Here is a 15,927-nt window from a genome sequence, read left to right as displayed (position 1 = left end):
ACAAAAACTGAGTGAATATCAAAATCTGATAACACTCTTGCATAGTTACACATGTGTCTATTTCCGGATGGGGTTCATCAGGCCATGAATATTTCTGTGGCCTTTTCTTCAGTTAATATTATTTTATATGAATACGTTTTTCACCTAGCCTAAATCCTTGTTATTTCATGCATAATATGTATTGGTTAAATGCCTGTAAGAATTTAATTATTTCCTTTGTGCTTGAGTCTGACTTTGTGCTACTAAGAAACATGTTTTTGTGCTGATTGCTTATTTTTTCCTCTTGGGTTAATTTCTTTGGTCTGTTCTTCAAAGTGGATCAACTGGATCAATGAGCATGAACTGTCTCATATATATCATTTTGCATTTCATCCACATTGTTCCACAATTCTTGATGTCAGGCTATCTAGATAGAGTAAGCCCACTGTATAGTGCTACGAGCAATGTGTGCATGCATCTGTTCCAATATACTCCTGCCAGAACTGTTTTATTAAAAAAATTATGTGTATTTATTTTGTGCTGAGTCACATGGAGACTAGAGACATAGAGGTAGAAAGTTCAGTTAGGAGACTGCTACAATAGTCAAGGTTTAAGTGAAAAGAACCTGATTTTTTGGTGATGATGACTATAACAAATTCATCATCGGATATTGACCAAGCACCTGCTATGTGTCAGTCATAATACTAAACATGTTAGTGAAAAGTGAAAGTGAAGTCGTTCAGTCATGTCCGACTCTTTGCGACCCCATGGACTGTAGCCTATCAGGCTCCTCCGTCCATGGGATTTTCCAGGCAAGAGTGCTGGAGTGGATTACCATTTCCTTCTCCAGGGGATCTTCCTGACCCAGGGATCGAACCCGGGTCTCCCGCATTGCAGGCAGACACTTTACCATCTGAGCCAGTACCTAAGTAAATTCTCCTAATGCCTCTGTAAGATAATGTATTATTGGTCTTAATTATATAGTTGAAGAAACTGAGACTGAGCAAATTGATATCCTCAGTTCAGTTCAGTTCAGTTGCTCAGTCATGTCCAACTCTTTGTGACCCCATGTACTGCAGCATGCCGGGCTTCCCTGTCTATCACCGACTCCTGGAGCTTACTCAAACTCATGTCCATCCATTCAGTGATCAGATATTGACTAAGCACATGCTATGTGTTTTATTGGTCTTTATATAGTTGAAGAAACTGAGACTGAGCAAATTGATGCCCTAGGTGACACAAATATGAAGTTTCAGAGCTGGAGTTCAAACATAGACTAGACTATCTGAAGGGATAGCTGCTAGAATAATTTTTTAATCCAGAATTGTTAGTAACCAAAAAGAAATGGGGACCAAGAAAGGTGGCCAATATCACTGCAATATCGGGTACCTCCTGAGGAGTAGTGTTCCATTTGGCTAACTGTCCAAATTTTTGTTGTTCTCTCTTCCAGGAGACTCTGACAGTTTCAGCAAAGTGCGGCCTCCAGGAGAAAAGCCAACCATCATCAGACCCCCAGTGAGGCCTCCAGACCCTCCCTGCCGGGCAACTACTACCCAGAAACCAGAACCAAAGCCAGATGTTATGGCTGGCAATGCAGGGGAAATCCCATCATCTGTGTAAGTAGGGCTGTTTTTCAACCTTGACCTAAAGCCCACCTTAGATCACTAAGAATGCTTTTAAGATTACCATTATGGTTGTAAAGGGTGTACAATGCACAACCCTGGGGCATCATTCACTTCATAGTGAAGGGAACTGTCATAGACCAGCCCTGTTCAGAGTTTTCTACTCAAAGCTTAAGGCTGGGAGAGTTTTCCTAAGAGCTTTCCTAAGCTGAAGTGTTTAAAACTTAATGCCTGATAGGAGACCCATTTTTCTTAGTTGCCCTGATCTCTGTAGGGTAATAAGATTACCTGCTGCTTTCATGCTTCCTTGGCCTGGAAATTTTTTATCTTATTATTACTACTTGTTTTAAAGTAATTTAATGAACAGATTTGTTCATTTTACTTGTACTTTAAGGCTTTTTTAAAAAAAGAGAAAGTATGATTTTAAAAATTTTCCTAAATGACTCTCATTCTCCATAGAGCATCTTACAGGGTAAGAACAGAACGAATATCCAGCAGGCCTTCCTGAGGCTGGCTTGCAAGCCAAGATACCAGGGATAGAGCAACTAAGATGGGGCCACAGCACCCCTTAGGGACCTGCCTTGCTTGGCCACAAAACTAGCCTGGCTGGCCTCTCTGTAGCCAGTGCCTGGGACCACTCTCAGTATCCTGCTTCCTGGTTTTCCTTTTTCTTGTGTTTATTGTCTCATAATTGTAAAATTGAGGAAGTAAGAAAATAAAAGCCTCTACCGCTTGGACTGATTAGCTAAGTGTATTTACATAATGCCAAAAACTATACTCTGAAACCAAGAACTTGTTTCACTTATTTCTCCCAAGACTAGCCTGAATGCATATCATACTTAGAACATTCTGAACCAAGGGGAAGCAGAGGGTATCAGCCATAGCCTTGGGAGTGCCTATGGTGTCTGAGCCATTTCACATTCTGATATGTAGATTTTCCCTCAGACCCAGATCCTTTGTAAGCTAAGGCAGAACGTGGCATTGGTGGCCTGTCTGGTTCATATTTTATTCTCCTTTCCATTGGCCATTGGTTCTCACACATATTTCAGAGCAGTTGATGGGACTTGGTTGACTTCTGTTTGCAGAGTGGCTTCCAGGACCAGATTCTTTGAAACAGCTTCCCGGAAAACAGGAAGGTAAGAGATGCAGGTGACAGAACTGAAACCAAATCACTTTTTAACAAATGCATCATGAGTGTGTCATTTACTCTCTTAACATTCCCCTTTTCTGTTTCCTGTAGCTCTGTCTCTGTCTGACTGTGTTTGTTCCTTTCTCTCCCCCAACACTGTCTTTCTGTCTCCCCAGTCTTAACTTGTGTTTCTGCCTTTTCCCTATACCTGTGTGTCTCTCTGCCTTTGTCACTCTTACCTATTTGTTTCTTTTACACTATTTCTTTCTCCGTCTCTGTAATTCTCAGTCTCTTTATCTCTCTTTGTGTTTTTTCTTATGTCTCTGTTTCTTTGTCTCTCAGTTTCCCTATCTCTTTGACTCTTTTTTTCTCTCTCTCTCCATGTCTCTCTTTCTTTGTCTGTCTCTATATTTGTTGTCTCTGCCTCTCTGACTCTGTTTTTCAATCTCTCTCTCTCTCTCTCTCTCTCTCTCTCACACACACACACACACACACACAGAGTACTCACATGCCAAGTGGTATTGCAAAAATATTATGCTCATTGTAGGTCTTTTTTTTTTTTAGTTTGCTTATTTAGATCCTATTTTATTCTAAAAGGACAACAGATAGAAATATATAGAGTGCAACATTCTAACAAAAACAGCCTTAGAATGAGCATAGTCCTGATTCCAGAGGTAAGCATTAGACTTAGGTGGTTGTTTTCAAACTGGCTGCACATATAAATCACCTGGAAAATTTTGAGGGAAAAGAAAATGAACACAGATTCCTACCTTGCACTCTAGACTCATTTAAACAGAATCTCCAGGAGTAGGACCTGGGAATCTAGGTTTTTACATTTCTTTCCTTTCTTCCTTCCAATTAATTTGTTTTTAAAATTCTTCAAGTGCTGGTATAAACTTTTCAAGGCCTATCATTTGGGACCCGTTAGATTGGAACACCTGGAGAAATGATTGCTTATCCTTCAGGGACTCTTCTGTGAGTTCACTTAGTGTTGCTTATCAGAGAGATCAAAATTGTGTTTCCTGGTTGGTAATAGGAGTGTAACTCTTCTGGGTGTTCAATTAAAAGCAGAGTAATATGCTTTTACCAGCACTGGAGCTGGGATAGGTTAGACATCATTTAGTTAAAATTGTGGGCCCTGACTCACCAGGACATGATTCTGAATAGCAGGCCACTCAAATTCTGCTTGGCAGTCAGCCACATGGAACTCTAGTCTAGACCATATTCTCCTTAGACAATAATTTACCATTTATTCTACCATAACAGATGAAAGCAAGGTCAAAGCCTTAGATTTCTTTTACTAATATAATGAAGATAAAGTTTTTACCTAGAATATTTTTTGAAGCAGGCTTAATCAGATAGCCTTGAGGGGAAAAAAAGAAAAACAGAAAGAGACACCTTAATATTCTTAAAGCATCTGCCTATAAGCAGGACTATTTACTACTTCTGGGTAGTCCTTCCTCCCTCCCTAGGATAAGCCATACGATAAATAAATACCAGGAAAATAGAATAAAACAATCTTGAGTTAACAGAATGAAGTGCGCATATCTAAAGGAAAGCTTTTTAGAGGTGGTGGTATCTGAGATGGAACTTGAAAGGTGGGTAGAATACACTGAAAATGAGAACGATTGCTCTGTAGCCTTGAACAGGGAACCAAGGCATTGAGCTGTACATGTACTAGGCATGAACAAAGTCCAGTAGAATCTTTAAGGCAGTTTGATTTCTAATAGGGAAACTGTAGCCAAACTGGTGTTGAAAATGTGGAAAGATTGGTAACCATTGCCTAGGCTTTGTCATAGTGCTCAGAGAAATCTTGGACCAACTGCAACATAGGGTACTATGGCCAAAGCAGGCACTTCAAGATGGAGGATGACCCTACCAGTCCTATAGTCAGGCCTCTGGAACCTAAATTTAATCCTCTTCCTTATCCCCAGATTCTATCTTGGCAGGAGTGTGTGTAAGACCAAGCTGGGTACACCAGTCCTCCAATATGTCATGAGTCACCTGCCTAGGTACCTACAGAGTCCTCCCACTCAGCATCCACATGACAAAAGCACCCCTTCCGTCTAGACCCACTTTTAAAAATTAATTTATTTATTTTAATTGTAGGCTAATTACTTTATAATATTGTGGTGGGTTTTGCCATAAACTGACATGAATCAGTCACGGGTGTACATATGTCCCCCCCATGCTGAACTCCCTCCCTTCTCTCTCCCCATCCCACCCTGGTGCACTGCACCACCAGCTTTGAGCGCCCTGTTTCATGCATTGAACTTGGACTGGTCATCTATTGCACATATGGTAATATACATGTTTCAACACTATTCTCTCAGATCATCTCACCCTTGCCTTCTCCCACAGAGTCCAAAAGTCTGTTCTTTATATCTGTGCCTCTCTTGCTGTCTCGCATATAGGGCCATCATTACCATCTTTCTAAATTCCATATATATATATATGTGTGTGTTAATATACTGTATTGGTGTTTTTCTTTCTGACCCCAGTTTTGTAACCACCATTTTCATCAGTGCATCTACATGCTGGCTGCTGGTCAAAATTCTTAGACTAGCCACAGTCAGTCTCATCTCATCACTAATGAAAATGATAATCTATTTAACCTTTGCTGTGCCCCTTTTTGCCTCCAATTTGTACACCTGACTATATGTAACCTGATATTTGAATGACCTCACTTTTCATTTATCTCTCTTATACAACAATTTAAAAATTAAAAACTCAAAAGAGAAAGGAGGGGAAAATATTTCAGTAAGACAGAACCACTTATGCAACGCAAGGTCACAAAGTGCTTAGTGTTCCACTTTGGCTGGAATGTTGGGGTGAGGGGAAGGAAGCTCAGCTGGAAGTGAGACCAGGAAGATGGATTGGGGCCAGATTGTAAAGGCCTTATATACCATACCAAGGAGTTCAGTCTTTATTCTCTAGTCATTATGAAGAGCTTAAAAGCTTAAAAAATGACAATGCATATTCTAATCTGCATGAATTATTTTGAAATACACACACTTTCTGTTGGTAAAGAGGAAGATAGGAGAGTAAAACCTGAAGGCAGTGAGACCAATTAGGAGGCTAATCATCCTAGCAAGAGTTGATGAGGTCCTGATATATGGCATTGTTAGCAGGAATAGAATGAAAGGATAGATTCGAGGTAGACTCAGTAAGACCTTGGAGAAGGCAATGGCACCCCACTCCAGCACTCTTGCCTGGAAAATCCCATGGACGGAGGAGCCTGGTGGGCCGCAGTTCATGGGGTCGCTAAGAGTCAGACAAGACTAAGCAACTTCACTTTCACTTTTCAGTTTCATGCACTGGAGAAGGAAATGGCAACCCACTCCAGTGTTGCCTGGAGAATCCTAGGGACGGGGAAGCCTGGTGGGCTGCCGTCTATGGGGTTGCACAGAGTCAGACACGACTGAAGCGGCTTAGCAGCAGCAGCAGTAAGACCTTAATGACTTTTCAAATATGGAACATTGGAGAAGGATGAAGAGAGAAAAAGTCTAACTTGGACAGCTGGGTAGATGGTAGCAATAGTAAATCATGGTGGAACAGGTTTTGTGGAAAACTTTCTCTGATCAATTTTGGACACAGTGTGTATTAAGATTCTGTGTGACATCCAGATAGTAATGACCAATGGGTAACTACAACTTAGACTAGTAATTGGTACTGGACCTACATACATTTAGGGGTAGAATTATTGAGTACCGACACTGTACAAATTTATTCACATATATTACAATATGAATAGTAGCCTTTGGGGGTGAAGGTGGGGTCTCAGTGCTTGATGGGGATTGAAATCATGAATGGGAATAAGATCACTCAGGGAGTAGGTATAAATAGACTTAAGAGAGAGGAGAAAAACAATGTTGAGAACATAGCCCTGGGACCAGCTGTTGTCTGGGATTTTCTGCCCACATTATATGGACTTTAATTATCCAGGGTTTTCTCTTTCCTCCAACCATCTCTAGACAAGGTGACCCTAGGGCTGATCTAAAGAATCAAGATCCAGGCAAAGCTTGTCTGGTCTCTGAGGCAAAGGAAGATTCATGTTCCATACAAGGCATTTGCCTTTCCTCTTTGCCCTTCTCTCATTGGAGATAATCATAGAATGTAGTCTTTGGTCTTAGGCCAATTTCTCTGGTCTCCCCTAGCCTCCCATTGTATGACACTCAAAGGATTGTGGTAGCACCTGAAAGGTGTTTTTGTGTCTGGGACACTGGGCTCTCTAAATCTGCTAGAGAGGTAGCCTAACCTATAACCATGGAGTGAGATGTTTTGAAATATCTGGATGGAATCACTTCCTAATTTTTCAAATGGCCGGATTGGCACGGCCTTAGAAGGGTTACCCACCCACTTGTTTTGCCTTTCCAGTTCTGATTTCTAGAGTCTTAGTGAAATGTCTTTCATCCTTTACCCGCAGTTCTCAAGGCAGACTTCCTGGAGATGAGAGTTGAGGCCTCAGGTATGTAGTATCCTCTTCTGATTACAAAACCTTGTTACACATATGCCTTCTTTATGAGATCTGAGTTTTTGAGAACTGGAATGCCATATAGGTCCAGAGGGTGGGAATTAACCTCCGTGACTCAGTTTACTACTTTGTAATTACATGATCCTTATACTTACTGTCTTTTTATACTGAGGTTCTCTATGTTTTTAAGTTTACTTTCTCTTTCTTTCTCTCTCAGCCAAACTACAGTATAATTATATGAATTGCCTTTGAATCAAGGTCATTAGAAATCCTAGATTGTGACATTTGGGGCAATTACATTTCCTTTCCTGGGCCTCAATTTCCTAATATGTAAAATGAAATGTTTGGAACCTTTTAATTCTGACATCCTTTGGGTCTGTAAGAATATCAGTAAACTCTCATTTGATATTTTGGTAGGTCCAAAGAGTCTACCTTAGTATTTGTAGAAGGATTTCATTCCTTCAGCCCAAATCACTATTTCATACTCCTTGAATCTTCATCCTTAGTTCTTTGTATATGTCAAATGCAAAGTGCTTTCACATCCATTAACTCATTTAGTCCATATCAAATGTCAAAAATAAGGAAGATAATATGTTTCACTAAACATATAAAGAAACTGAGGTTCAGAGGGGATACGTAACTTACTAAGATCACCAGAGCCATGGAGATCATGGAAATTTCTTTCTCTGCCTAGTTCTGATTGACAGTCAGATTGTTGGCATGATATAAACCAATACATGCATAAACAAGATCCAGGTATCTGGAGCAGAGCTTTCCACGTACTCCTCAGCCTTCCTTTTCTTCCTATCACTGCCAGTCCTCAGAAGGTCTGTGGGTAGATAAGCTTTTTCTTATCAGCTCTCATAAAGGTAAAGTCCCAGTAAAAGGAAATCTGGAGTTATTGTAGGGCCATAAAGGCAGTGACCATTCCGCAAGGGGTGGGGGGGCGGGTAATCTCAGAGATATCAGGCTTCTATATCCCCTGTAGACTTTTTGAGGATTAGAGTTCAGGCTAAAAGCACAGGGTTTCCAGCCCTGATTATAGCACCATATTGGGACTGGTCTATGGAATGAGTTATAAGGGCTTTTTCCTAGCCAGCTGCTGTTGCTCAGCAGATTTGCTACCTACCACAAGAGGCCCTACTGCCCAGTGGCTATTAAGTGCTTAACCAATCATAGCTAATTCCTTACTCTCTTCTTTCCCTTTCAGGTTGTAAAATCCTTGGCCTCAGGGGACCCTTTCCAGATTCTAGAAGGGTCTTCTTCAAACCCTTGTGTGCTGAAGAGCAGATTCTTCCTGTCCCTGCACCTTCAGGCTCTGGGAGGCTATAAAATAAGGGGCACATGTCCTATACACAAGTTTATTTCTCCTTTGTATTCTGTCTTCATTCCCCTAGAAGGTCTATCTTGAGCTCCTATAAGACTGTGAATGGTTGAACTTCCTCAAGCCAGACTGCAGAAACCAAGCTGTCCACTGACCTGAGTCGAAGAGAGGAGCTCAGTTTTCAACTGTTCTCTGAACTTCCTGCCTCCTCAAAAGGCCATCTATCTCTGAAAGATTTGGGGCTAAAGATTGATCTCAGAAGTCTTACCCTGAACTAAAAGTTACTTGAGTTGGGGCCATTGATTACCTTGGAAGTAAGGGAGTAGGAATGTTTGCTGAATTTCAGAGGCTCTTATCATGTCTTTCTTACTGAAGATATGGAACCTAGTGCCAGTTTGGAGCTCTGGCATGGTACCACATTGCCAAGAATGCATCTGCTCCTATGGCCCAGACAGAAAGAGTGATGCCTCTATACTCCCTCCAATGTGGACTCAGGAAGGTGGCCTTCCTGCTTTTACATACTTAGGACAAATCTGCAAAGCATGTTTTGCATGTCAAAGCCTATGTCTACTTGAGTTATTCTTCTTCCTGCTTTGTCCTAACAGCTTCCTTTCCAAGCAATCAGAAAGAAACAAAAGCTTAAAACAGTTCTTTTTTTTTTTTTTTTTTTTTTAAGGCGGACTGCATTTGTTCTGTAGGAGTTCCATTTTGGGATCAAATGCTGGGGAAAATTGTTAAGATGGATAAAGGCCAGGTAGTTGTCATTGTTGTTTCATGTTTGCTGTTTGAAGATAAGCTATTTTATCGCCTGAGAAAAACAGTTCTTAACCCAGTATCTATGGACTCAGGAACTTCATAAAGCCTCTGAAATGGTATGTAGACTTCCACAACAATGTGCCTTTTCTGAGGAAATGGTCCATAACATTCTAGTGAATTTCAAATTGGACCTGTGACATAATAAAGATTAAGAACCACAGCCCTTGAGACAAAAGACTCTTTTTACAATTCCTAAAATAATTGATTAGAAAGGCCTTTCAGTATTATTTAGTCAAACTGCTTAGTTTACTATTGTGGAAACTGAGGCAGAGCAAGTTAGCAGCTGTGCCTAAACAGGATCCAATATCCCTACTCAAGGTTCTTTCAATTATACCATGCTTATTAAGCAAAGGGCCTCATGATTGGTAGCTTTAGGGGCCACCATTTTGAGAGTTTGGCTTTTACCCTCTTTCTTGAGCCACATATACTTGCCACCAAATGGGACTTCCAGAACTAAGCTCCTGGTCTTCCTCATTTGATGTTTCAATCATTGAAAAGGAACTAAAACACAATTAATTAGTGAAGTGAGTCAGAAATCTGACAAGTAGACATTTCTGATTCCTATTTGTTGAAGAGAAGCTGCTGGAAAAAGTGTCACCACTTGTTCCCATACAGGTGCCTTGATTTAAGGATAGGTTTTAAGATAGCCTGTCTTTCAGTTCAGTTCATTCACTCAGTCGTGTTCGACTCTTTGCGACCCCATGAATCGCAGCACGCCAGGCCTCCCTGTCCATAACCAACTCCCAGAGTTCACTCAAACTCATGTCCATCGAGTTGGTGATGCCATCCAGCCATCTCATCCTCTGTTAAATCTGTGTAATTTTGGGTTGGCCAAAAATTCATTCAGGTTTTTCCATATGATGATACAGAAAAACCCAAATGAACTTTTTGACCAGCCCAATATAATGTGGTCCAGTGTGAGAGAAAGGACTTTCCTATTGGACTCTTCTAGCAAGGCCCCACTAGTGCACTTACTATAGTATCAAGAAGAAGCATAGACATGGGGAAAAGAGGAGGTGAGAGATGGGGTGATGAGAAGAGAATGCATACATGCACTAACCAACTCTGAGATGCCTTTGGAACAGTGTTACTGAAAGGCAATAGCTACTTTCAAGATTTAACTCTGCTGCTGCTGCTAAGTCACTTCAGTGGTGTCTGACTCTGTGCGACCCCATAGACAGCAGCCCACCAGGCTCCCCCGTCCCTGGGATTCTCCAGGCAAGAACACTAGAATGGGCTGCCATTTCCTTCTCCAATGCATGAAAGTGAAAAGTGAAAGTGAAGTCGCTCAGTCATGTCCGACTCTTCGCGACCCCATGGACTGCAGCCTACCAGGCTCCTCCACCCATGGGATTTTCCAGGCAAGAGTACTGGAGTGGGTTGCCATTGCCTTCTCTGAGATTTAACTCTAAGTATGGCTTATTGATGAGTTAGTGACATGTTATCTGACATAAACACACTGAGAGACTTTGTGGAAATAATTTAGTAGAAATTTGACAACATTCTTAATGAAGGTGTATCCAAGTGGCCATATTGAACTCTCAGCTCTACCCAGTCTCAAAGGTCAAGTTGCTAAGAAACCAGGAGCAAGTAAGCCAAGTGGCTACCATTCTACCTGCTGCTCACCCCCAAACAGAATCTCTGTGAGGCCTGGTGGACTCAGTCAGGAAGTACTTATTGAGCCCTAATCTCAGAGCTGTGGACTCTCTGTTCTGTCCCATTAGATGACTAACTAAACCAAGCAGGTATGCAGATTTTAGCCACAGAAGCAGTGTCCATTCGAGCCTCAGTACTTTTGAAGATATTAGAGATATGGGTTCACTGTGGTTTCCTTGGGGGGAAATTCCACAATCAGTTTGTATTCCACCACAAATATTGAGAGATTATTGAGAACCAGAGAAAATGAAAGTCACTCAGTTGTGTCCAAATCTTTGCGACCCCATGGACTGTACAGTCCATGGAATTTTCCAGGCCAGAATACTAGAATGGGTAGCCTTTCCCTTCTCCAGTTCTTCATCCCAACCCAAGGATCAAACCCAGGTCTCCCGCATTGGATTTTCCAGGCAAAAGTACTGGAGTGGGAGAGAAACTGGCTAATGGATGAACTGTAAATCTTGAGCTGACAGTGATAGCATTTATTAAGCACCTACTAAGTGCTAGGTGCTTCATATACACTATATCCTTTAGTCCCTACAACAATCATACAAGTGGGTACTATCCTCATCTTACAGATAAAGGATTTATGGCCCAGCAGGCTAAAATAACTGGCACAAGGTCACACAAGTAAACAACTGTTTTTCTAATCCAGGTCTCTCTGATTCTGCACTCCATATTGTTTTCCTTTTGTAATATAATGGCCATATTACTGGAGCTGACATGACTCTCTGACCCTTGCCTGATTAACAAAATATTAAAAGGCAAGCATTTGAGGGGAAGGAGGGAATGCAGGTCCAATTTACTGGGGAAGAAAAAACTGGGCTGAAAGTGATTTCTGTTATGTTTCCTCCTCCCATTCAGTATGACCATTTGTTATGGTTTTTAAAAAGATCATTTACTTTTACCTTGTGACACGAAAGATTTATTTTTGTTGGTAGTTGTCAAATCCTTGGCTTAGGGGCTTTTCAAAGAAAAAAAGGCCCTTCTATATGTCTGTTACTTCCCCAAAGTTCTAGCATGTGCAGTGTCACCCTGAGACTGGTGACATCCACACATGTAGTTTGACAAAATGAAATGATCTTGGTGCTTCTGCAATACTTGATGCCTTGGGATCAAATCCCTATTAAGGGTTTTCTGTGGTGACAGCAAAAGTTAAGAGATGATTTAGAATAAAAAATATTAGTGAATTTTTTGTTTAAAAAATATGAGGGATATTGTACAGCCACTGAGGGGCAAAACTCAGCATCCAAGTTGAGTAATAAGTGGTGTCATGTAGACTATATCTAAAATAAGTTGCTATTATGTGAAAGAATCCTTCCCTTTTCAAGAAGTTCTTTAATTCTGTAATAACTAAAATAAATAAAGTAATGAAAAAGTACTTCTGTGACTAGAAAAATTGCTTTTGAAAGAATGTAGATCAATGATACTATGTTTAATATAGCTGCCTCTAATGGCCTTGACACATTACAAGCCCAGAAAAAGCTTCAGAAGCATTTAAAAATTGCAGAGAAAAGCAAGATACCTTGAAGAGATGTTTCTGATGAAGAAAAGCCTCCATTTTCATAAGGAAAAGAATCATTTGATACCAAGGACATTAATAGATCCTAGAAAGATGCCTTTATGAAATACATATGTAACATCAGAAGAAAAAGAATTAGATCCTGGAGTACATTCACATGACTTTTAATAAAGTATACAGACTGTCTAGTATTATTGGCCTCTATCTTCAGTTTGTCAGGGAAACAATCTTTGAGCATATTATGCATAATCCAATCATTGTTCCTGTTGTCTTCTGTAATTCTAAGGAAATATAGGGCTCAGAATCTGTTTGTACATAGGGATCTCCATCTGCAGTCTATTTTGCACCAAGTCCAGTTATTCCTTAAGGCCTCACAACATCACTGTGTGAAAGTGACAGCCCCATTCTACAGATAAGAAAACTTGAGACTCAGGAAGATGAGAAATAATTTGCCCAATGTCATACAGTTAGGGATTGATTAAAAACCCAGCACTAGAAGCTACAGGAGCAATCCTGTTTCTAATATAGCACACTACTCCAAGTGGTAAAGGAATTCTGACAATAAGTGGAGATGATGTTTAGAAATGAGACTAACATCTGCAAGTTTTGCTACTCAAAATATGGTCCATAATCAGCCTCAGCATCAGTATTACCTGGGAGCTTATGAGAAATACAGACTCCTGGGCCCCTCCCAGACATCTGAAATCAGAAGTTGTATTTTAATAAGATATCCAGGAGATAACTATGCACATTAAAATTTGAGAAGCACGGATTGTAAGCCAAAGTAGGTTGAGGAAGGAGATATCTTGGTGAGGTAAAGACCAAAAATGGTAGATAAGACCAATCTGGTATGTTGGAAATGTTTACAAAGATTGTGTCCATAGCTGCCTGCTTCTTACATTGCTTTGTACATGGTCTTATACTTTGATGAAATATAAATGAAGATTTTCTACTTCAAAGAATAGTGAAACCACCTTAAGACTGAAAGTTACCTGAGTTTCAAATCTCTGAGCATTAAAAGCAGTAGAAAGGCAACATGGAGCATTGTAAAGAGTTCATTCAGGAGTGTTGGGGGTCCAGACTCACTCCTCACTGCCTGTTTGTAATGCTGAGCAAGTCTCCCCTAAATTGTCTACCTTTAAACCAGGTAGTCTCAAAAGGTATTTTCAGTTTTGACATTCAGTTATTCTCAGCTGTGGATTTTAACTACAGTCAACCTTATAATGAAAGCATGGGCAATTCTACCAGGTTTTGTCTGCCCAGAGATTAGTATCTTAGTTCACATGAGAAGGAGTATTCTGAGAGGAAATACCACAGTCATGACAAAGCTACATTAATGGAAATTGCAAGAAACTGGGAGGAGCATGACTCTAGTTAACCGATTTGAAATTGGCAAGTATTTTAATTAATGTATAACCAAGATATCCATATTCCTTTGAGAACCAGCTGCTTCAAACCACATACTTGGAAATCAACTCTTATATCCTGAATAGGGGTACTTAACAAAATTTAATAAAACTCCTCTAATTTGGGATTTGGGGTAGGAGAGACCTGTAAAAAAGACGCTTGCTCATCCTCCAGCTGGCATCTCTCCAGGTGATTCTGATCCTCATTAGCTGAAAACAACTAGTTATAATCTAACCTCTTAAAATGGAGAAACAGACTCAGAGAGGAGAAGGAACTGATCTAAGGTCACGTGCCAAAACCAGTGGCAGAAAACAGGTGCTCAGTGTACCACCCCAAGGGCCTTTCAACTCTACTTCCTTTGGGTGACTAGTTTACCAGAATCAAGATCTCTGCTTCCAGCAGTAAGGCACACACTGGGAAGGATGAATATGCCTTCCATCTGAGTACTTTGCTTCCATCACATGTTCACACTCATTTCTTTATTAGGCTCAGAGAGATAACATAACTTGCCCAAGGTCACACAGATAGGAAATAGACTTGTACCTAGGTTTTCTGATTTCACCTATGCTTCACTACTTCTCTAGGAGAGAAGCAGCCCTCCAAACCCTCAGCACTTCTGGGAAATGTCAGGAGCTCTACGCTTTTAATTGCTTTAATCCATTTGCTTCAAAACAGATCAATTTTTTCCCTACTGGAGAATATACTAATAGGTTTATAACTTGTAACTCTGCAGAGCACACTTATGTTCATCATTTTGTTCTCAGACCCATAAAGTAGGTAAGACAAGGTATTAAGCCCTCATTTGACATGTACAAAGTAAGGCACAAAACCACTGTATTAATTTTCTATTCCTGCTGTAACAAATGATGACAAACTTAGTAGCCCATCACGCTCCTTTGTCCATGGAATTCTTCAAGCAAGAATACTGGAGTGGGGAGTCATTCGCTTCTCCAAGGGATCTTCCTAACGCAAATGCAGGTCTCCTGCATTGCAGGCAGATTCATTACTGTGTGAGCCACCATCTGCTATATGCCAAATATGAGCCTTAGTACTTTGCATGAGTTTACTGAATTTGTCCAGATAATATTCCTATGAGGTAAGTACTGGCATTTGCCTCATTTTACAGGTGAGAAAACTGAGGCACAGAATAGCTACATAATTTGCCCACATTCCCTCAGCCAGAAAAGGGTGAATTCAGGATTCAAATTCAGACTTCGTACATGCATGCTGAGTTGCTTCACTCATGTCTGACTCTATGCAACCTTATGGACTGTAGCCTGTCAGGCTCCTCCGTCCATGAGATTCTCCAGGCAAGAATATTGGAGCGGGTTACCATGCCCTCCTCCAGGGAATCTTCCCAACCCAGGGATCAAACCCACATCACTTACGTCTCCCGCAGTGGCAGGTGGTTTCTTTACCATTAGCGCCACATGGGAAGCCCACAAACTGAGACCATTCCCTTGACTAAGTCCTTGTGTCTTCTACAAGACTGAGAAAATTCTCCTAGAGGAGACATAAAAGTCAAATTAATGTCCCTTGCACCTTTGATGCTCTAAGCTTTCCCTCAGAGCCCTGGCATTCTGATAATCCAAGTCAGCACAGCTGAGTATCCTGAAGGAGTCAGAGACTTGCTGTGTTTTATGGGGTCAGTGGGGGGCTTTCCCATTGGCTCAGCAGTAAAGAATCTTCCTGCGATGCAGTAGATGCAGGTTCAATCCCTGGCCAGGAAAATCTCTGGAGGAGGGCATGGCAACCCACTCCAGTATTCTAGCCTGGAGAATCCCGTGGACAGAGGAGCCTGGCAGGCTATAGTCCATAGGGTCACAAAGAGTTGGACACAACTGAACCAAATGAGCATGCGTGCACACATGGGGCCAATGGAGTGCAAAGCGAAGGTGCCCAACATTTTCTCAGAGACTGGAAGAAAAGGAGCGTGTCAGTCCAGGTAGGTGGGGTCTATATGGGTTGGTCCAGGGACTTCCCTGGTAGCTCAGTGGCAAA

At 41.1% G+C, this 15,927-nt stretch overlaps 1 protein-coding gene across 5 annotated transcripts in view; it reads left to right on the top strand.

Annotated features, from left to right (window-relative positions):
- The window catches only part of OPHN1 (oligophrenin 1), a 627,552-nt gene extending 614,842 nt beyond the window's left edge, over positions 1-12,710 (top strand). For all 5 annotated transcript variants that reach the window (XM_027535147.1, XM_027535145.1, XM_027535143.1 and 2 more), the window contains 4 exons: positions 1,430-1,595; positions 2,687-2,737; positions 7,157-7,198; positions 8,415-12,710. In XM_027535147.1, coding sequence (XP_027390948.1) covers positions 1,430-1,595; positions 2,687-2,737; positions 7,157-7,190 — 251 coding nt within the window. In that variant the 3' untranslated portion in view covers positions 7,191-7,198; positions 8,415-12,710. The remainder of the gene's footprint in view (positions 1-1,429; positions 1,596-2,686; positions 2,738-7,156; positions 7,199-8,414) is intronic.
- Positions 12,711-15,927: the final 3,217 nt, after the last annotated feature.

This window comes from Bos indicus x Bos taurus, chromosome X, assembly GCF_003369695.1.
Source record: "Bos indicus x Bos taurus breed Angus x Brahman F1 hybrid chromosome X, Bos_hybrid_MaternalHap_v2.0, whole genome shotgun sequence".
Lineage (NCBI taxonomy): Eukaryota > Metazoa > Chordata > Mammalia > Artiodactyla > Bovidae > Bos > Bos indicus x Bos taurus.
This window is presented reverse-complemented; position numbering and strand designations above follow the sequence as displayed.